Genomic DNA, 22,359 nt, shown 5'->3' with positions numbered 1-22,359 from the left:
AGGAGCAGTTTGTTTACTGAGGAGCAACGAAAGACTATTTTCACCACCAGTGGATTAAAATCAGCTGCTCTGACTTCAAACATGCAAGAAAACATCTTCTCATCTGAGCAACGCTCCAGAATCTGTTTCACTGTCGCATCTAATCTTATGAAGCTACAAGCAGCAGACGTCTGAGATTTCTGCCTTAACACTTTGAGCACATCAGATCATTTTCTATTGACTGACCTGTGAAACTGTGACATTAGCAAACAAACACTCAGGTGTGTGTTTACCTGCAGGAAGCTCTCGACGTACTGCAGCAGGTACAGTCCACAGTCGCTGCTGTTGTCCTGCTGAGGAACTCTGCAGTTGGAGCTCCTCATGTTGTCGGACGTGAAGAGTCGAGGCGTCCGTCTCCGGACCTCCCACTCCACCTGCAGGTAGCTTCAAACACCAGGAGGAACGGTTCCATTAGTTCATGTGGTGACGGGAGGGGAATTTAAAAACGTCTCTGTGGTCACAGAGGAGGACTCACTCTCTGAGCCTGCACACGTTCTCATGGTACGACAGCTTCAGAGAGTCCATGACCAGGATGCACGGCCTGGAGAGAACAAAGCTCACGTCAAGATAAAAGCTTACAGGTGTATGGAGCAGATTCTTCCCTGAAGGACTCACCTCTTCATCACCGTGTCCCTCTGCCAGCCCTGCTGAGTGCACTCCTGGCAAAAACCACACACACCTGATGTTCAAACAAGGTCTGACACCCACCACTCTGATTTATCCACTGTGGGAAAGGTTTTACAAAAACAACAAGACAAAGGAACCTGTCTGTTCGCTCTCCAGTTTAAACGTCAGGAGGAAACGCAGACGATTGAAACCTAAAGAAAAGCTCAGGAGTGTGTTTCAGTGTTGTGGTGTTGTGTTATATTCACCGGTGGTTGTTGTGTTCTCAGGCTGAAGTTTGTGTTTCCTGTCGTCTGCTCTGATCCACCTGAAACACAAACAGCTGAGTTTCAGCTCCAGCACAGCTCACAGCCGGACCTCGGTCTAAACTCTGAAATCTCTCTGTTTATCTTTGAGCTTCAAACTTCTGTCTTCAAATAAAAAACATCTCAATTCAGTCGATGACAAAAAGTCTGTGATCGGCTGCTTCTTCTCCTCAGCAGCTGTCGCTGAGGATCATGGGTAATGTAGTATTTAGAGCCAAAAAAAAACACTTTCTAAGAATTTAGAACTTTTTTATACTGTAAAATAAATAATAATCTAAAATTTCCTGTGGCTGCTTCAAAATAAAAGCCTCGCTGCTTCAGATGCAGAGAAAAAGAAAGACTAGACTTCACACAGGAACAAAAAGCTGAGGAGGATTATAAATGATCAAGCTTCTCTAAAGACACAGTGACGGAAAAAGTCAAAACTCAAACCAGAGATGTTGAAATAAAACCAGTTTTTCCCTCTTTTGAATTTTTAATAAGTTCAATTATAGACAATAAAAGTATAAAGTGATGAATGAAGTCGACTCTGGGACCAAATGTTGGAGCTTAGTGTTCAGAGGAGAAGATATTTACGTCTGGAACATTTAATCCTTTAATGTTTGGTGTGAAAAACTCCAACATGGAGATTTAATCAGCGCTGGGGGAACACTCTGCCCCAGATACCCCAGATACCCCAGATACCCCAGATACCCCAGATACCCCTCCACTGTCTCCCTGCAGCAGACGATTACAGACGCTGCCACAAACTCTGGACTCTCCTGAACCAGGACAGAAAACTAACTGCTCACCTGTTCTCCTCTCAAAGTCCTCGTACTGAGACTCCTCCAGACCCGGGAAACAGACCACCACCAGGTACCAGTGAGCTCTGAAAGATCAGGACAGAAACATCATTTTAATCTCAAACTGAACTGAATGTCTGTATGGAACAGAACTGTGCTGCAAACGGAAACAGATTAAAACTCATGAAAATGTCACAAAAAGATGGAAGCTTTACTGTGTGGTGTTATAAACACTGCAGCTGAAAAACCTGAGCAAAAACTTCACAAAGTGCACACACGTGGTGGAAGACTGATGAAAACAGCATAAAAATAAACAAAAATTCTATAAAATGTTCGTTCTTGTCTCAAAAAATGAGACAAAAAGACAAAACTGGGAGAAAAGTAGAAAAACTGGAACAAATTGGGACAAAAACTGATGAAAATGGTGTAAAAATGTCAGAAATATTAAACTCAAATGGCACAAAGTTGTTAATTCAGATGACTGAGTCCCTCGGAGACGTGATGAGCTGATGAAGGTTTGTGGATCTGAGCTCTTGTGATTTTGGTGAAATGAGAGTTGAACTCAGCAGAGAGGCAGAGTCTGGTAAAGCCATTGAGATTCATCAGAGCTGATCCGGCAGAGGTGACCTGAGCCGGTCAGTCTGTTGCCCTGTTGGCAGGTGGAGACGCTGATGAAGTGGCTGAAGGGAAGTGGAATCACAGAGGGTTTATTTAAACGTCCCAACAGAGGTCAAAACTCCAAACTGGCGTCTTTAAATCTGGGACAAAGAGCTGAGCTCGGCTCCGGCGACTCCAGAATCTGAGGCTGGAAACCACCTCCACCTCCAACAAAGTGCTGAACATAAAAACACACACTTTACTACATCACAGTCTCTTACTCTTGATTGACAGGCACGAACAGGAAGTCTTTGGTGAAAATGTCGACGTGGCGAGTCCAGGTCTTCACCCTCTGATGCCTCATGTGACGGTCGCTGCAGGAAGATCAGGACGAAGAGTTAACGAGTCTCTGATCAGTAAAGCTTCAGTTACTCTCAGTGTCAGAGGAACAGCTCTATTTATCAGCACCAGACTCCATAGAGAAAAACAGGGATTTTACTGGGAGCTGCTGGAATACCACTGCCTCCATCTGTCAGTGTGTCTGTGTTACTGTGTGGTACTTTTACTTCAGTAAAGTATCTGATTACTTCTTCCACCACTGAAAGTCACACAGTAACACAGACACACTAACAGATGGAGGCAGTGGTATTCCAGCAGCTCCTGGTTAAATCCCTGTTTCTGTCAAGATGTTTCTGTTAAACTTAAATTGATATCTGATCAATAATTTAAACTAATAAAGTTCATATTTTATTTGGATCAATCAGCTGGACTCCTGACAGTCCTCCATGTTGGATGTAGTTTTTCTTACGGGACAGAGGGGGCGTCGTCCTCTCCGGCCGCTCTCCGTCTGCTCAGCTGTTTGTAGAAGAAGCTGCTGAAGACGTGACTCCGCTCGGCCACAGCTCCTCCCACTCCCTCCAGGAGGAGATACCTGAGAGAGGAGCACACGAGTCTGAGCGCCCCCAGTGGTGACTGACAGGAACTACACTGAACTCATTACACCTGTGTTCCACTGACTTGAGGTAGAAATCGATGATGACGTCGTTGAGGAACTCGCCGTCGCTCAGACACGCCAGGTCCTCCTTCGTCACGGAGATCCGGCCTTTACACGGTGCCGCGGGGTACTGGATCAACCTGAAGACCAGATTCAGGGTTAAAGCACTAAACTCAACTGGTTTAACCTGGTTCACCTGGTTCACCTGGTTCACCTGGTTTCACCTGGTTTCACCTGGTTCACCTGGTTTCACCTGGTTCACCTGGTTTCACCTGGTTCACCTGGTTTCACCTGGTTTCACCTGGTTCACCTGGTTCACCTGGTTCACCTGGTTTCACCTGGTTTACCTGGTTTACCTGGTTCACCTGGTTTACCTGGCAGGAAGCTGCTGCAGACCAGAGGAGTTCAGGCCGGACTTCTTCCTCTGACTGTTTCTGACTTCACTGGGTTTCTGAAGAAGAGAGAGGAGAGGTTTTAACTAGGAGAAGGAGGAGAGGAGGAGGAGGAGAGGAGGAGAGGAGGCAGGAGTCTTACTGCAGAGTGTCCCAGCAGCTGGAGGAGGTGCTGGTCCAGAGGAGGAGGACAGCTGTGGAGGAGCAGCAGCCCGTCGGTCCAGTCCAGAGGGGAGGTCAGCCCAGAGGAGGAGGAGGAGGAGGAGGAGGAGGAGCGGCCCTTCTTGTACTCGTCCATGTCCAGGATGGAGGCCAGCAGAGCGGCCTGGAGCTCCTGCAGCTGCTCCTTCAACACCAGCAGGAGGAAGGAGCAGGGCGGACCTGAGGAGACAACGTTCACATTTGAATCTCGGCCCAGTTTAGACCAGGTTCTGGTGCCGTGTGGTTCCCAGTAAACAACAGAAACATGGCGGGTGTCCTCCCCCTCCTCCCCCTCCTCCCCCTCCTGTTTCCACCCACAGGAGTTCTGGCAGTGATCGGTGTTTTCCCAGCACGGATGATTTCAGAGCCGTAATCAATACGTGCAGCCGGACACGGAGTCCGCCCTCTAACTGCCCCGTGATTGGCCGGGCGGCTCGGGAGCAGCCGTCTGATTGGCTGCCTGGTTCCTGCCCAGCACTGGAGGGAGGCAGAAGCTGTCAAAAGTTAATTTTCCGTGAAGCTTCACAGCTCCAGTCAAGCTTTCATTCAGAAAATCCTGGTTTTTGGACTGGAGGGTACACGCTGCAGCAGAGATCATCGGTGTGGGAAGATGAGTCACTACGCGATGAAAACACAGCAGAGACTCCACCTGTACAATAACATGTTCTGTGTCGTCTGTAGGTTCAGCTCACAGCCACAGGTAACTGCTGTTTCAGAGCTGCACACGCTTCTTATTTCACCTGTTTTTTAAATGGAGTTCTGTCTCATCTTCTCTGTGCTGTGTGAGGAAACAGCGTCAGAGTGAGACCTCCCTCCATTTCACTTCAAGAACAGACTGTGTGTGTGGAAAGAGTGTGATGATGGAAACTACACAGAGTTTCTCTGACTGTGCCAACACATTACTTATCTGTTTATTCATCAGCAGAACACAGCAACTTGTTTTCGAGTGTTGAGGCTGGAAACTGTGAGAGAAACACTGACGTGTGTTTGCAGCAGCGACGTGTTCACAGGTGTGTGTGTTCACCTGAGGAGGCGGAGCTCCGGCCGGCCGACAGCTCTCTGTGCAGCAGGTTGGCCTGAGCGTCCGTCACCCACAGGAAGAGCAGCGACGGCGCCGGGCCTTCCCGACCGGCGAGCAGAGCCCCGCCCTGAGCCACGCCTCCGTCCCAAACGCCGTAACCACGAAGCTGCGACGCCACCACGGTCACATCCAGCTCCTCTGCTCCTGATACTGACACACAGGAGGAGAAACTTTAACTCTGTCGTCAGGGAAACAAAACCACGATAAAGTCAAAATATGTTTCAGTAAAATGTCGTAATGTTTGAAGAGAAACGTCCAAATATTCCAGCAGTGACGTTAAAACTGTTCAGGGAGAAAAAGTTCAGTGATTTACAGAATTTACAGGAATCACTATAATAAAGTACAAAAAACTACAGAGGAAAGAATCTGAAGACGTAAATTTATATTTATCATATTTAATAATATATTAACAGTTACAGTCAGAGTATTTGTGATATTTAGAGAAGGTGTTTTACCTTTCAGAGGAACAGTGATGCCGTTTTCAGTGATCTGGACAGAAAGAGAGAAGATAAATCTCTGAATGAGTTTTCACAGATTTACAAACAGCGCATTTATTTTTATTTGCACATGAAGCTCAGGAAGAAAAACCAGTGACACAGCAGCTGCTGTGGATCTGAAACAAAAGACGCTGTGTTCACAGACTCAGAGTCGCTCTCTGGTCTTTTCTGTTCTGACTTGTTCATTAAACTCAAACCATCAGACTCAGGACTGACGACTCAGCTCCAGCTGTGGAAAGAAACAGACGACAAACCATCAGACAAAAACTAATAAAGACAGAAGTCTCTCGTCCTCCAATCGCTCATTAACGTCTGATTCTTTAAACGCTTCACGGCCTCAGTGGGAGTTTCTCTGCTGCACTTCTGTTCATATTTCTACTTTTATTTTGAAGGAGTGCAGGTATGAACACACACACACACACACACACACACACACAATAAAACAAACAAAACCAACTGGTGAGAGGAGAGGACGCTGGAAAACACATGTAAATTATTAAACCTACAGAACAAGCAGAGTGCAGTTATGGGCCAATCAAATTAGTGAGAGAGAGAGAGTGTGTGTGTGTGTGTGTGTGTGTGTGTGTGTGTGTGTGTGTGTGTGTGTGAGAGATCTGGAGCAGGATGTGGAAAAAGAAAAAGAGAAACACGGTGAAAGTGTTGGAGACGGGGAACGCTGAAATGTCCAACAGCAGCCGCCTGGCAGTGAACGCACCGCTGGCAGTGTTTGTACAGGAGCATAGGTGTGTCTGAGTTCAGGTGAGTTCAGGTGAGTTCAGGTCTGTACCCACCAGCACGTCTCCGTCGGCGTCGGCGTGCGTCAGGCCGGCGTGGAGCGAGGTGAACTCCAGCTGCAGGAACGAAGGCGGCGGCGGCGTCCGTGGCTGGTCCAGACCTGGTTCAGCTCTGGAGGAACAGACCTGGTTCCTGGTCTGGAGACCCTGTCAGACAAAACCCAGGTACACAATCAACACAGCACAGACCCACATCACGTCTCCTCAGACCCAGATCTGGGTCAGTGTTTCAGTTACTGGTTTTTATGAAGCTGCTCAGCTGGTCTCAGGACCGGCGTCAGTAAACAGGTCCAGGTCCAGGTCTGGATCTGGTTACAGTCCCAGCGGGGGTCTGACGGCTGTTTACAGGCCTGAAGAGCCACAAACAAACTACATGACTCACCTCAACCTCAGACATGCAACAGAGACCAGAGACCAAAACTGGGTCAGTGCCCCAGACCTGGACCTTACGAGAACTGGAAACAGACCAGACCACAGAGACGTACTGTTGGTATATATATGCTGACTTTTGTCACTGCAGAGTTTGGGTTCAGAGTTCACATGAGTCCAGCAGCTGCAGGTTTTGAGGTCAGTCCTGTATCTGAACAGCTGCAGGTGGACTCAGTAAATGAAATCCTGCTGTCATTCAACGTGACTCACGTAGAAACCAGCAGCAGCCGGTCCGGCTGATCTGGACTCTGCGGTTTGGAGGTCTTCCTCACCGTGTCCTCCATCGTCTGAGGGTTCGGCTTTGACTGGAGCTGCTCTTCTTCTTCTGTGGTGGTTTAACGGGCAGCGAGCGGAGAATCGGCTCGTCCTCACCCAGGTTTTTATTTTGGAACATTTTCTGGAAACTTGGTTGAAATGTTGAGCGGAAACTTGGAGCGTGTGAGCGAGTCACAGAACGATCCACTAATCCACAGAAACCAGAGGAAAGTGGAAACAGTTCAGATCATGTTTGGGTCCTGACCCCTCAGAGGAAACTCACTGTTGTCTGGTCTGGTTTGTCTCAGGTGTGTCTCTTACCTGTTTCTGTCCTGAGTTTCCTGGACGGGGTTCCTCCGCCCGCCTGCTGCTGAGGGACGTCCTCTTCGCTCCGTCTCCTTCCTCCTCCTCCTCCTCGCTCGACAGCACAACTGAAGATGGAGAGACGATCACAGACAAACCACATCAGAGGAAATACAACCTGGTCTCTGGGTTCAGGTCTCAGGGTTCTGGTCGTACTCACTGGGCTCTGCTGGACTCTGTCTGGGTCTCTTCGGTCGAGGCTGCAGGGTTCGGGTCTTCCTCTCTCTGAACTCCCTCCACCTCCGTCTCTCCTGCTCCCTCACGTCCTCGTTCAGGTGGCTGCTGGCGGCGATCCACGCCGTCCTGTCCAGACTCCGCCTCCTGCCCGGCATCGTCCCCGGTGACATCACCGCGGAGACGGAGGAGGAGGAGGAGGAGGAAGGTCTGCGGCCGAGGGTTCTGGACAGAGAGACGAAGTCGTCGTCTGACGTCTGATCTGAACCTGAGAGACACGAGTTCTTCTTCTCAGGAGATTTATCTGCGTCGCTCTGAAACAGACGGAGACAGTGACAGACCTCCAGTTCAAATAAACACACCTCCACCTGTCTGCTGCACTCTGATGTTTACACTCATTTCTTGTACTAAACTACAACCACCTCCTCGTGGTTGTTGACCTCTGACCCCACGTCCTCTGAGGTGTCTTAGAGAAATCACATTCAGGAGAACACTCAGGTCTTCATCTCAATAATCAATAATCAGTTGTTCTGTTCCTGCTGCTGTCTGATTGGCAGAGAGAGCTGTCAATCATCTTTCCCTCCACACTGAACATTTAAAAAACGGCCTTCGACCTCTACCTTCCCCTCAGCGGCGTCCCGTCTCGTCGTGTCTCCGCCGGGCTCGACTCTCCTCCATGTCCTCGCTCCGAGCGTCAGAGGACTCCGACTCCCAGCATGCACCTCACCTCGCAGCTTCGCCAGAGAGTCCACCGACTCCACAGAGATGCTCCGAGTCCCTGAGGACGAACCTGGAGGTGAAAACACCAACAGAGTCTTTACTGTTCAGTTCTGATGATCAACTGTAACAATAAAGCTTCTTCAAAAGCCACAGGACGACCACCTTAAAGAACTGAAGCATCAGACAGATCAGTAATTCCGCCTTAAAGAACTGAAGCATCAGACAGATCAGTGTTACCACCTTAAAGAACTGAGACATCAGACAGATCAGTGTTACCACCTTAAAGAACTGAGACATCAGACAGATCAGTGTTACCACCTTAAAGAACTGAGACATCAGACAGATCAGTGTTACCACCTTAAAGAACTGAAGCATCAGACAGATCAGTAATTCCGCCTTAAAGAACTGAAACATACGATATCAAACTGTTCTCACCTGAGGATTCATCACTTTTCTTCTTCTGTGGTGGAGACAGGCACTCGGAGGTCACCTCAGGCCGCAGCAGCCGGTCTGACGCTCTCTTAGGACGCCACCTGGTGGATGAAACATGGAACAGCAGAGGTCAGAGTTAGTTCTTGTTAAACAGAGACGAGGTGACTCTGACCTGAGAAACTGGTTTAAATCAGTTCAGATTAAAACGTCTTTGTTTATCCTAAAGTTCAGACACGATGAACTCCTCCTAACGAACCCGTTTGAGGCCGAGGACGACTCCGCCCTCTCTCCTGCCTGTGATTGGCTCCTCCAGCTTCCTGGTGATCTGTGATTGGCTGCTGAAGCTCCGCCTCTGTCCGGGCTGTTGAGTCCCAGCAGTGTTTTCACCACATCCCTGAACAGCGGTTTACACGTCGCGCTGCTCGGACACAGAAAGAAACACATCAGCTGTGTTTGAGGTGCGATGAACTCTGCAGCCTGTAGGGGGCGTTTTACCAACCTCTGTCTGTGTGTAGGGGAGCCGAGGGAGTTCCCAGCATGCACCCTGTCAGCACCTCTTCTGCTGGACTGATCTCCATAACCCTGATCAGACGAAACAAGACAGACCAGAGTGAAAACATCTTTTTAACAAAACACATTTACTCTGACAGAAACCACTGATACTTAATGTCTATCAGAATACCACCTTAAAAGAACCAGCAGATTAGATATTCCACCTTAAACAGATTAGCAGACAAGCACTTTAAAGATCCAGCTCCTGTCACACAAAACATTTAGATGAAATAAGTTTAAGGATCATGGCAGATCAGATCTGTTGGTTTTTGGTCATCATCATACCACCTTAAAAGATCCATGAGACCCCGCTATTCATCTTAAAATGGCAGAGTGGGTTGTCTAGACCACCTTAAAAGAGCTAGAAGATCACTTATACCACACTTAATCTAGCGTATTCATACCACCTTAAATTAATTACCAAATGCTGCAAATGATATCTAAAAGGAAAACAAAGAATACCACCTTAACAGGGTCAGCAGATCATGTATACCAATTACTGTCTCTACAGAGCAGATACAACACTTTCAACAGATAAATAAATCAGTAATACCACCTTAAATGAACGAAATAAATCACACTGACCACCTTTACAGACAATAACAAATCTGTTCTCTAAAGAGAGAATGACTGATCAGTAATACCACCTTAAAAGAGCAGGTTAAATGAATCCCTTGTGATACCACCTGAACTCTAACATCAATAATACCACCTTAAAGGACCCAAGACATCAGACAGACCCCCTTGTAGAGATGTTGACAGGTGAGAAATACTACCTTAACTTGTGAAGCGGGGCTCTGGAGGCGGGACAGCGGGGACTGCAGGTGCAGGGGGGCGGAGTCAGACCCTGCAGGCTGTTTCTTCTTCGGTATTTTAAAGGGAGACGCCATCCTGAAACACAGGAAACACACTCAGACCAAACCTCCTAGAAAAAAAACACAAAACTACAGACACCGTCCCATCTGTCTGCTGTATGGAGACCATGCATTAAAAGGAGGTCACCATACAGAACTCCACTGAAAAAAGCAGGTTTTTAAGTGCTGTGCTCCTGGGACTCAGAAAACACGGATAAACAACCTCCATTATAGAAAATAACAAATTCACATTGTTGTAGTTTTACATTACTCCATCATTAGAGACAGGTCTTTCACAGGAAGAATATGAAACTAATGAAGAGATCACATGCAGCTGCGACTCATTTCCCCTCAGTTCAACCACTGAAATATGGAGCTCCGTGAGCAGACAGGGAGCGTCAGCCGTCTATAAAATAACGTGTTTCTGCTGTTTACATTCCTGTTCGTGGTTTATTCGTAGCCGAATCCGTCAGCAAACCTTCTGAATTCCTGCAAAGTCTTTATTCTAATCATAACATCTGTGTACGAATCCATCTAAGCGACAAAACTTGAAATAGCGATATTTCTCTACGGAGATCCTGTAGGAAGTAGAGTTTTAACAGAATTTCCTCTGTTAAACTGTAGCCTCAGGCAAAGCAAACAGAGTTATTATACAATTTAGTTCAGCTCTCATATAAAACGATGTAATGACCGTGTCGTTAATATAAAGTTAAAGCAGCTCTCAGGCTTTGAATTCACCAACCTTATGTCTGGCGGAGCTAAGCTGCTAGCTAGCTAGCGGTGAGCTAAGTTAGCTGCTGCCTGACTTCTTCTTCTTCTTGTTAAACGCCCGTAAACACCCCGTGCGGCTCATGTGGCGGGAAGCACGTGCTGTCCGCTTGGTAAAAAGTAAAAATACAAATATTTAAAACCACATTTCTGTCGTTTCTGTCCGCTGCCGGTCCGAGCTGAAGCTTCTCTCTGAGACTCTGCAGCGAAACGACAACAACCGCTACGTAAGAGAGCGTCGCTGACGTGATTACGTCATTGAAAAACTGTTTTTGAATGTAGCTTTATTTAAAAATTCCAATTTACAATAGACAAACAGAAAGAAATGAGCAGATAAACAAGGTCACATGATACATAAACGAGTATTTATACACTAAACTCACAGATACTTATTAGTATTAGTATTTAATTTTCTGTTTCTTTATCCTTCTGCTCCTGGAAACTTCAAAGGGAAATATTGAACTTTGTCCTTCACCACAGTGATTTTCTTTAAAATATAACAACTTTATTAAGATTTGTCAACACAAACACTGACTATATTAGAGGATTTACACAGAGATAATTTCACACATTAATATGTTCTATATTCTGAAGACTTTAAGAGCAAAATGACTAAATGAATAAACAATAATGCAAAAATAAAAAGTCTTTTACCAGAAAAAGTCTATAAATTCTTGTAAATCTGTGTATTAGTATAAAATAGTTCATGTAAATATTAATCTCTAAAACAGTTTAATAGAAATATGAGAGATTTCTTCTGTGAACACTGAGCTGCAGCTGTTTCACTGTGTTTGACAGAACAGGAAGATAAAACTCAGTAAAAGCATTTTCACTAGATTCAGTTTTTCAAGGTTTTATACAGAAAATCTGAATTTTACCACAAAGAAACAAATAACTATAGATCTGATTATAGTGTCAAGTGGTTCTATATTACAAAAGGTGAGTTTTTTTTATTATTGCTTATAAATAATATACTTTCAAAATATGAAGCAAATGTTATACTTTGACTTTCTGCATCAGCATAAATTGTGTTTGCAAGACTCTGCACAGACTTACACAGAGTCATTCTATAATAATCATAGCTTCCATAAGGGACAAAACTGTGAGTGACAGAGACAGATATGAACAGACTGAACTATCTGTTCAACAGAGAGAGAGTTTCTCTGACAGGAGGAGACTCTGCTACACTGAACACAGAGACAATGAGGAAACAGAAGAGAACCTAGGCCAAAAACCAAACCCAAACCCAGGATACAGAGGTTCAGTGAATGTGGTGTTGAAGGTGTGGAGGTGGATCAGAGAGTCAGAGGAGACTCTGTAGAAGGACAGAGAGCCAGCAGGACAGTCCACATACACTGCTACTCTGTTAGAGACAGAGGAGGAGGAGGAGGAGGAGGAGGAGGAAGAGGAGGAGGAGGAAGAGGAAGAGGAGGAGGAGGAGGAGGAGGAGGAGGACATGGATGTTCCTCTGCTACTGTGCCAGAAGTAGTAACCACCACCAGAGCAGTACAGGGTCCAGGACTGATCGTTCCTCCCAAACACACAGTCACTGTCTCCTTTCCTTCTGATTCCTCTGTAACTCACTGATATATAAACCCTTCCTCTCCACTCGACCTCCCAGTAACAGCGACCAGTCAGACCAGTTGTACACAGCAGCTGAGGACACTGATCAAATCTGTCTGGATGATCAGGATATGACTGATCCTCATCCACAAGTGTCACCTTCCTGTTGTTGTCAGACAGTTTGATCTTTGTGTTCACTGTGTTTGTGTCGATTGTGAGTTGACAGGAATCTGATGGAGAGAACAAGACACAATACAGCTGCAGTTATTGATCGATCATCTGATCATTGATTGACAGTTTGATGATGACTCATGACATCAGTGATGTGACAGTTTGAAGCTGCTTTGTTTTCAGGAATCACATTAAAAACACACTTACACTTCCTCAGACCTGGTCTCAACCATCGGACTCCACCAGGCTCCACCCTGAAAGGAGGAGGGGGGTCAGACCAGCACATTCTCTTTCAGCATGCTAACATGGACATTACATGGCTCTCATACACAGACTGTTGGATTATTCTCTTGTTGTTGTTGAAGTCAAAGCTCTTGTGTAGAGATCTGTCATCAGCTGTGACAGAGAAAATGTTTCCAGCTCTTCCTCCTCTATCAGACATTGTCTGTGGCTGCAGCAGGCCTCTCCATACCTGAGAGTGTCCAGTCTCCAGTCTGGATCCTCCAGTCCAGCAGACAGCAGCTTCACTCCTGAGTCTCCTGGATGATTGTAGCTCAGGTCCAGCTCTCTCAGATGGGAGGGGTTGGATCTCAGAGCTGAGACCAGAGAAGCACAGCCTTCCTCTGTGATCAGACAGCCTGACAGACTGAAAACACACAACACACAGGAACCCTCTGTCAACACTTGCTGCTCTGTTTGTTTGTTGTTTCACTTTGGTTCAGCTTCAATGTGTTTGAGTCAAAACTATGATCTATGAAATCTATGAAAATTATTCAGTGCTAATAATTCTATAATCCATGCTCCTGATGGCCAGTCCCACACCTTGCATGGTAACTTGTTGCCATTGCTGTGGGTGACTGAGCCATCGTTATTGTGTACATTTGCCATGGTTAGATGGCTGTGTCCATCTTTGTTGTGTATAGACTGACTCTCCTCGGTAACTCTAAACTGCTGTCTGATTTTAGCATTAGCACAGATATCTGTACTTTCCACTGCAGAGCACCTTGTCATTCAGAGGCTGATTCACTAAAATCCTGTTCGCTGTCTGGGTTTATCTTGAGAGGAAAAGCTAAAACATGGGATAACATAGTGATGTTTCATTACTGGGCATTGGGAAGATTTAGATCGTTGACTGTCTTAGGTCAAAGATCAATGATTTGGGGAAGAACACCTTAGAACAGTCTTTTTTCAATTTTAATCACTGTACACCTCATAAAAATTCAGACAAGACATCCTCAATAAGAAAAGAGAATCTTCTCAGGCTCAGAGGCTGAAAAAAGGAGGTGAACAGAGAGGTGAAGAGCTACCAAAGCATTCATCACTGACACCATCCATAAGAACCTGGAATTGAACATGAACAAGACCAAAGATATCACAAAGATGGCTATGACCTTTTCTAACAAACAGAGATCTAGCTGAGGCAGTCATCACCACCATCCATGGGGAGCCTGTAGGACTGGTAGAGGAGTACAAGTATTTGGGAACAATCTTTGATAAACAGCTGAAATTCAACTCCAACACATGAGATTCTCAGGAAATGCCAGCAGTATCTCCTGAAAAGGCTCAATTCTTTTGCCTTCAGCAAGGACACCCTCAAAACATTCTACTACTCCTTTGTAGAGAGCATCATTACATTTTCCTTTACATGTTGCTTTCACTATATCAGTCTTCACAACAGAAGCTGCAGAGTGCTGTCAACATCTGTTTGAAAATTAGTCGACTCCCTGTCCAAGCCCTCTCCACCCTGTGTAAGCAGCAGGTAATAAGGAAAGCTGGCAAAATTCCACCAGACCAGTACCACGCCCTGTGGCCTTACAGAGGTTTTAAACTGTATGGGTCCCTCTGAAATCAGCATTGTCGGACTTCAACATCTATAGTCATTTAAAATTAACAGTAACTTGATCTGACCTGAGAGTCTCCAGTGAACAGTGTGGACTCTTCAGTCCAACAGACAGAGTCTTCAGTCCTGAATCCTTCAGGTCGTTGTTACTCAGGTCCAGATCTGTCAGACTAGAGGACTGGGAGCTGAGAACTGAGGACAGAGCTTCACAGCTTCTCTCTGAGAGGTTACAGCCACTCAGTCTGAAGAGATGATGATAAGGAATTAAAGAAGAAAGGAATTTATTTTCTCTCCTGTTGAAAAGACAGCAGTGTCTTTATATAACGATGAATGAATCCAACTATCTATATACTTACAGAGCTTTGTTAGAGGCTTTGACCACTGGCAGCAGCCTCAGAAGAGCCTCCTCTGAAGCAGAGTATTTCTTCAGGTCAAACACGTCCAGATCTTTTTCTGATGACAGTAAGATGAAGCCCAGAGCTGACCATTGAGCAGGAGACAGTTTGTCTGTGGAGAGACTTCCTGAACTCAGGGACTGTTGGATCTTCTCCACTAGAGAACGATCATTCAGTTCATTCAGACAGTGGAACAGGTTGATGCTTTTCTCTGCAGAGGGAGTCTCTTCAACCTTCTTCTTGATGTACTGGACTGTTTCCTGATTGGTCTCTGAACCACTTCCTGTCTGAGTCAGCAGACCTCGTAGGAGAATCTGATTGGTCTGCAGTGAAAGACCCAGGAGGAAGCGGAGGAACAGGTCCAGGTGTCCATTTGGACTCTGTAAGGCCTTGTCCACAGCTCTCTGGTAGAACTGTGTCTCTGCAGAGTCATCTTTTCTTGTTTTAGACTTCTGGGAGGTTGGTTGTTCTTCTGACAGCAGATTGACTCCAGACTTGATGAAGGTCAGATGGACATGAAAAGCAGCCAGAAACTCCTGAACACTCAGATGGACGAAGCAGAACACCTTGTCCTGGTACAGTCCTCTCTCCTCTATAAAGATCTGTGTGAACACTCCTGAGTACACTGAGGCTGCTCTGATATCGATGCCACACTCTGTCAGGTCTGATTCATAGAAGATCAGGTTTCCTTTCTGCAGCTGATCAAAAGCCAGTTTTCCCAGAGACTCAATCATCTTCCTGGTCTCTGGACTCCAGAGTGGATCTGTCCCAGATCCTCCATCATACTTGATGCTCTTCAATTTGGTCTGGACCACCAGGAAGTAGATGTACATCTGAGTCAGGGTCTTGGGCAGCTCTCCTCCCTCTCTGGTTTTCAACACATCCTCCAGAACTGTAGCAGTGATCCAGCAGAAGACTGGGATGTGGCACATGATGTGGAGGCTTCGTGAGGTCTTGATGTGGGAGATGATCCTGCTGGCCTGATCCTCATCTCTGAACCTCTTCCTGAAGTACTCCTCCTTCTGTGGGTCAGTGAACCCTCTGACCTCTGTCACCATGTCAACACACTCAGGAGGGATCTGATTGGCTGCTGCAGGTCGTGTGGTTATCCAGAGGCGAGCAGAGGGAAGCAGTTTCCCCCTGATGAGGTTTTGTCAGCAGCACGTCCACTGAGGTGGACTCTGTAACATCAGTCAGGATCTCAGTGTTGTGGAAGTCCAGAGGAAGTCGACACTCATCCAGGCCGTCAAAGATGAACACAACCTGGAACTCTTCAAACCTGCAGATTCCTGCTTCTTTGGTTTCAGTAAAGAAGTGATGAACAAGTTCCACCAAGCTCAACTTTTTCTCTTTCAGCACATTCAGCTCTCTGAAAGTGAATGGAAATGTGAAGTGTATGTCCTGGTTGGCTTTGTCTTCAGCCCAGTCCAGAGTGAACTTCTGTGTTAAGACTGTTTTCCCAATGCCAGCCACTCCCTTTGTCATCACTGTTCTGATTGGTTCATCTCTTCCAGGTGAGGCTTTAAAGAGGTCTTCTTGTCTGATGGTTGTTTCTGGTCTGTCTGGTTTCCTGGATGTTGTTTCCATCTGTCTGACCTCATGTTCATCACTGACCTCTCCAGTCCCTCCCTCTGTGATGTAGAGCTCTGTGTAGATCTGATTCAGAAGGGTTGGGTTTCCTGGTTTAGAGATCCCCTCAAACAAACACTGGAACTTCCTCCTCAGGTTAGATTTAAGTTTAGGTTGACAAACTCCAATAGGAGATCCTAAATGAACAACCAAGAGAAGACCTAAATAAGTGATTTATAAACCATATATGACAGTGTTAATCTCTCTAACTAACACACATATGAACATATTTCCCTCCATGTGTTGAGACGTCAGTAAACGTCTCATTTCTCCATCATGTTAAATCTTTAGAGAAATCCTCTTACTGCTCTGCAGACAGTCAGCCAGCTCCTCCTGCTTCATTCTCCTCAGGAAGTTCAGTGTGATCTTCAGAAACTCCTCTCTGCTGCTCCTCCTCTGCTCTTCATCCTCACCGTCCAACACCTCCTCATCCTCCCTCTGACTCTCTAAGCATTCTGGGTAATCTGGACTCAGAACCTTCTGCATCTTCTTCAGCTCCTTCTTCACAAAAGTGACGATGTTCTCCTCCAGCAGCTGGAACAGAAAACTATATGAATGACTCCATCAAACTAAAATCATGGAGCCAAACATCAGATCCATGTTGGACACACTGACAATCCACTGGTCTAAAAAAGTGCAGCATGGAGATTATTGTCAACACAACAGATGTAAAAGTAGTTGTTGTCCATGTACAGACCATAAATATGGAGTCCAGGTGTGTTTGATGCTGCTGGGCAGACTGACCACTGGGAACCTCTGAGCTCTCCTGGTCCACTCTGTGGAGGAATCATGAAGAATTAGCTCACATTATGTCTGTCCACACAGAGACAGACACAAGCTAAAGGTCCATCAAGTCATGTTTGGATGTGAAGAATGAATCAGACGACTCCCTGTAGTGGTAAAGGTTTACTAGTCCTGCTGATCCCACTGAGAATCAACACAAACTGTTTCTGTCTCTTTTCATGTGAACGACTGAGGTGGACACTATGAATGTCTTCCAGGAGAGACTGTCTGAACATGGGAGGAGTTATCTCCATATTTAAACCACATCACGTCTCCCCCTCTCTATGACGGCCGGAGTTTTACCTCCACCTTCCAGTGTGGACATTCACAACAGATAGAAACACTTTGATTTCAGACGTGGTCCAACAACACGTCGTACAAACTAGTTCTTTTCTAGAATAACCTGAGTCTCACTGTCAGTTACAGCTTACATCTGATCAGCTGATGGACGTCGACCTTTAAAGTCAATGAACGGGTCCTTCGACTCGTTGCTCTTTAAAGACAGACAGCTGGGTCCAGGAGAGTCTGGTCTCTGCTGCTGGATCCTGAAACAAAAACAGAACTGATGAATCTGCATGTTGGATAAAAACTGATGAAAAATATGTTCAATATTTTAATAAACACAGCAACTAACTTTGTTTTTCTGTCAGTTTTTAATTCTCACCTTCCATCAACAGATTGTTTGAAATCTGAAAGAAGAGAAGGAGATGCTGATCGGTCTCTCTTCATGGACACACAGCTGGGTCCAGGTCCAGGTCCAGGTTCAGGTCCAGGTCCAGCGGAGTGTGGTATCTGCTGCTCTGGGCTTGAACACAACACACACAGAGCAGTGAGTGTGAATCATGATGGTGCAGTGATGTGAGTGCTGAGCTCTGACATGGAGAAGAGTCATGGACAGTTAGAGATCCTCATCTCACCTCTGAGCTTTGGTCTGGCTCTCATGTTCCCCACACAGAGTGGTTTTAGAGGGAGGGACTCCCTCCTCTCTGTCCTCATCACTCATGCTGAGAAAACACAAAACACTAATCATTCATCTGCTCATCAACTCCAATCATTTCTCCTGGAGAAATCTCAGCTGCTCCTCCACTGATCTTCTTCTTTCCTCTTTCATATCAGTGTCAGTTGAATGCAGTCAGACAGCAGTGAGGCAGAGGAAGCTGCCATCAGCTGCTCTACTTCTACTATCAGTCCACTAGATGGAGTCATGGAGCTGCAGTCAACAGCAGCTCAGCTCACACTCGATGCATGGACGACCATTTCATTGACTGACACACAGAAGGACTGAGATCCACTGAGTTTCTCTGACACTGTCTCTGTGTCTACAGCCTCCCTGTAGAAAACCACTGTGTGGATGATGATCTAAATATCTGCACATTCATTTCCTGTTGATCCAACAGCTGTTGCAGCTCTGACAGATCCTGCTGTTGAAAATAAGAATGAGTTTTAATGTGTCTGTAAACTCCTGATAAGTTCACCTGTCCTACCTGTTCAGACTGAGGTTTCCCTCCACAGTAACAGAGACAGTCTGAGCTGATGGAACCTGCAGAGTCTCAGGACTAAACGCTCTGTAACAGTTACAGCTCTGACTCAGTTACATACTAAAACAACTGGAGCGCCACATTTCTGTTTCTATGGTAACTCAGGTAACGACAGGTGTTCACCAGTAAAACAGTAAAAACAGTCACTTTACCTTCAGACGGAGAAAACAAACTGCGTCACAGTGTTCAGTAAAAGTGAAACTAAACTTTAACCAGTGAACAAGGTCAGTCAGTTCATCAGCTGCTGTACTTCTTCTATCAGTCCACTAGATGGAGTCATGGAGCTTCTTCAGTATTTGGTCTCTGACCATCATAGACCTGTAATCCAGCAACAGACCACAGAGACCCAGAGACCCTGTCTTCAACAGAAACAGCTTTTCTGTTTGACTGTCAACAACCACAGAGACAGAACCAGCTTCTCTCTGGATTTCTGGATCTGTTTGATCACATGGATCAGGTACAGTTGGTCCTCATAGTTCCTACTGAGCTGTCGTCCAAAACTAACACAAGGAAAACATTTCACCACATCACAATGAAGAGAAACAACATCACACACTGCAGCTTACACAAGGAGAAATCCTGCAACTACAACTGACTCTGACTCCACTGATACAGCTACACACACAACATGGAGGAGAGAGTTCATATCTTTACATTTACAGCTCTGATTCTGCTACAGTAACATTAAAACAACAGTAGAATAACATTAGAATAACACTTCAGTAACTGCAGGTAACTCAGGTAACGACAGGTGTTCACCAGTAAAACAGTAAAAACAGTCACTTTACCTTCAGACGGAGAAAACAAACTGCGTCACAGTGTTCAGAAAGTGAAACTAAACTTTAACCAGGAAATGGAGGAGGAGGGGAAGAGTCATTGCATCAGCTGCTGTACTTCTTCTGTACTTCAGTCCACTAGATGGAGTCATGGAGCTGCAGTGAATGAAGCTCAGCTCAGTCAGACCTGAACCCCATGTTGTTGATGTTCTGTTGGAGTCACAGCTGATGTGTAAAGGTGTTTCCATCTCTACACTCAGACCAGTGTTTAAGGACAGAAACCTGAGCTCAGGTGAGTTGAAGACTCAGCAGACAGTCGACATGAAGTGAAGCTGCTGAACCACTGAGTTTTCTTCTTGGTCTAAAGCAGCTGGAAACAGAAGAGACCACCAGGGGGAGCTCACTGAACACTTTCTGAAACCACAGTAAGAAAACGACGACCATAAAACTCTTCATCAGAACCTGCACAAACCTTTCACACCAGTGTTCTGCTGGGAGGCCTCGGCTCCTTCAGTCATCTGGATGTTACTTTGACTCGTACCACCACTGAACACTGCTGTAGACCAGATACACTCCCCAATGTCAGGGGCCTCCTCCAGCAGTTGACACAGTTTTTGAATAATCACTGATATTATTATTGAGTCATGTGGTTTTAACAAAGCCTGATATAATGTCATGTTGTCATGTTGTGTAACTGACGGTGTGTTCACAGGCCTTTGTTTATCTGAGCTCTGTCAGGAGCAGACTCAGCTTTAACATTGTGTACGTCGACTTCAGTTTCTCAGTGTTCGGTCTCGCGGTGTCACTGTGACACGGTAAACATGGCGTCGCTATGGTAACCCTCTGCCCTCCATTGTCCCTGAGACTATGAGGAGGTCGAGTGTTTGTTGAACCTTTATTTAACAAAGACAGACAAACAACAACAGCTCCAACATGCATCAGACATCGGACTCTGTATGACCCTGACCCTGATCCTGACCCTGACCCCTGATCCTGACATCTGATGTTTGTGATCAATTCTCAACATCAGGAACTATATTTCATTCTGTTTTTAGATTTAATCTCAGTTATCAATGAATTGTCTCATGTTTCTCTCGCTCTGTCAAGATGTATCTGTTCTTATTTTGTGACTGATGAGAAATGAATGATTGATTTCTTTAATTAAACTCTCTGTTAACACTCAGTTTAGTGCCTGATCAGATTATTAGAAATGTCATTCAGATTTCTGCCTCACATCTTTGAAGTTATTTTCACTCATTAAACACATCACGTTTGACCAGTCACCTGTTTAATCAGCAGGTATTGTTTTGGTAATCGACGCTGAAATTCTGTCCATGCGGCGTTCACTGACTCCTCAGCAGCAGACAGGTGAGGTTTAGCTCTGAGGTCAGAGGGATTATGGGAGATTACAGGTGAGTGGATCAGGTTATATAAGACTGAGGAACAGCAGAGTCTCTGTTTCCTCTGATAAATGACTGAGTTTATTTCAGTCACAGATCCAGGATCAGAACCAGCACACACACACAAACACTGCAGAATCCTGACTTTGTTCTCAGGATTCTAGAACTCTGAGATCAAAGTCAGAGTCCTGGTCCTGGTCCTGGTCCTTCAGTGGTGTGATGTGTTCACTGTCAAGTTAGATTGTCTGTTAAGATGAAACTTGCTGACGTTCAGTTTCACAGGAAAACAAACTGGAACCTGACGACACATCAACACACACCTGCAGTCACCTGTGTGTGTGTGTGTGTGTGTGTGTGTGTGTGAATACCATAGGTGATGGAAGCTGCTGCTGGTTGTCACGGTGATTTCAAGCTGTAACGGGTCAGAGACAAAAAGTTTGAACATTTGGACAGAAAACAAATGTGACCGTTTGAGTTCAGTGTGAAATCAGACAGCAGGATCAGAGTTAGTGAGTCTGTCTGAAGCACAGACTCACTAACACACACACTGTTCACAGCTAAAATCAGTGGTTTTGTCAGTGGAGTCTGGTGCAGTGTGCAGCGTGGCCTGTCCACTGACTCGTGTGATGAGCAGAGTCAGTGTAGAAGCTTCTGTATGAACAGAGATGTGACGTCAGACTGATCTGCTTCATCCTGACGTCTGTTCTCTGAGATGAGTCAAACATCGTCCTGTTCCAGGAAGGAACTGAGTCACTTCAGGAAACCCCCTCCACCAGGGAACCCCCCCTCCCCCTCATCTGAGGAAAACCATCAAACCTTCCCAGCTTCTGTCTAATGACACATCATTTCATCGGCTCATCACTAGGATGTGGTGGATGTTAATGTGAACAGGAGCTGCTGGAAACTCTGCCTCCACCTTCACCAACAACACAGACACTAACAGATGGAGGCAGTGGTATTCCAGCAGCTCCTGGTTAAATCCCTTTTTCTCAATGGAGTCTGGTGCTGATATACAGAGATGTTTCCTATCTGATCTCAGATCTGTGAGAAAGAAGCAGAACATCAAACTACTCATCAAAACCTTTAATCACCAAGCTGGACATGAAATAGAAAAGTGCATAGCTGTGCTGAATCATCGTGTTCAAACAGTGTCCTCTGTCATCACAGCTCGTCTCAGTGCTGGACCATAAAGACGACGCCTCGTTCATCTTCACACATTCTGCTGTTTTTTAAATTGAGGAAAATTAGCTGGAGTTCTGAATGAGCTGCAGGTTAACGAGCCAATGAAATCAGTCCAACAGGTTTTTACCACTGTCAGGAAATTTACCCAGCAACAGTTTAGATCCTCTGATTTCTTTCATTATTGACAGTTCATTATTGATCACGTTGTGCTGATTGATCAGTGATGGAA

General features: G+C 45.7%; 2 protein-coding genes across 2 annotated transcripts; both read right to left on the bottom strand.

Annotated features, from left to right (window-relative positions):
• Positions 1-510: 510 nt before the first annotated feature.
• Positions 511-11,100, bottom strand: LOC108874480 (sentrin-specific protease 7). The gene is made up of 20 exons (XM_018662967.2): positions 10,828-11,100; positions 10,008-10,122; positions 9,179-9,261; positions 8,936-9,097; positions 8,683-8,780; positions 8,148-8,317; positions 7,514-7,841; positions 7,312-7,421; positions 6,304-6,453; positions 5,471-5,504; positions 4,959-5,165; positions 3,876-4,114; positions 3,716-3,792; positions 3,365-3,481; positions 3,156-3,278; positions 2,629-2,721; positions 1,760-1,836; positions 912-970; positions 655-698; positions 511-580 (listed from the first exon to the last, which is right to left on the bottom strand). The coding sequence occupies exons 2-20, from the start codon at positions 10,119-10,121 to the stop codon at positions 511-513; spliced, it is 2,355 nt and encodes a 784-aa protein (XP_018518483.2). The 5' UTR covers position 10,122; positions 10,828-11,100.
• Positions 11,101-11,120: 20 nt separating this feature from the next.
• On the bottom strand, positions 11,121-19,624 carry LOC108874481 (NLR family CARD domain-containing protein 3-like). Its single transcript, XM_018662968.2, is given in 12 exon segments — positions 11,121-12,646; positions 12,795-12,841; positions 13,060-13,233; positions 14,496-14,669; positions 14,784-15,973; positions 15,975-16,588; positions 16,757-16,985; positions 17,149-17,227; positions 17,666-17,779; positions 17,899-18,039; positions 18,152-18,238; positions 19,561-19,624. Coding segments are annotated over 11 exon segments (3,459 nt in total). The 5' UTR covers position 18,238; positions 19,561-19,624; the 3' UTR covers positions 11,121-12,035.
• Between the last annotated feature and the right edge of the window lie 2,735 nt (positions 19,625-22,359).

Source organism: Lates calcarifer, unplaced genomic scaffold (assembly GCF_001640805.2).
Source record: "Lates calcarifer isolate ASB-BC8 unplaced genomic scaffold, TLL_Latcal_v3 _unitig_53_quiver_2931, whole genome shotgun sequence".
Classification (NCBI taxonomy): Eukaryota; Metazoa; Chordata; class Actinopteri; family Centropomidae; genus Lates; species Lates calcarifer.
The sequence above is the reverse complement of the archived record's forward strand: the minus strand, read 5'-3'. Positions and strand labels throughout refer to the sequence as shown.

Excerpts from the sequence above, each read along its gene's own strand:
- LOC108874480 (XM_018662967.2), bottom strand. The coding sequence starts at position 10,121 with ATGGCGTCTCCCTTTAAAATACCGAAGAAGAAACAGCCTGCAGGGTCT. Across the intron at positions 7,422-7,513 it reads ACAGAGTCCAGCAGAGCCCA|TTGTGCTGTCGAGCGAGGAG; the intron begins GTGAGTACGACC and ends CTCCATCTTCAG. Across the intron at positions 5,505-6,303 it reads ACGCCGACGGAGACGTGCTG|ATCACTGAAAACGGCATCAC; the intron begins GTGGGTACAGAC and ends CTTTCTGTCCAG.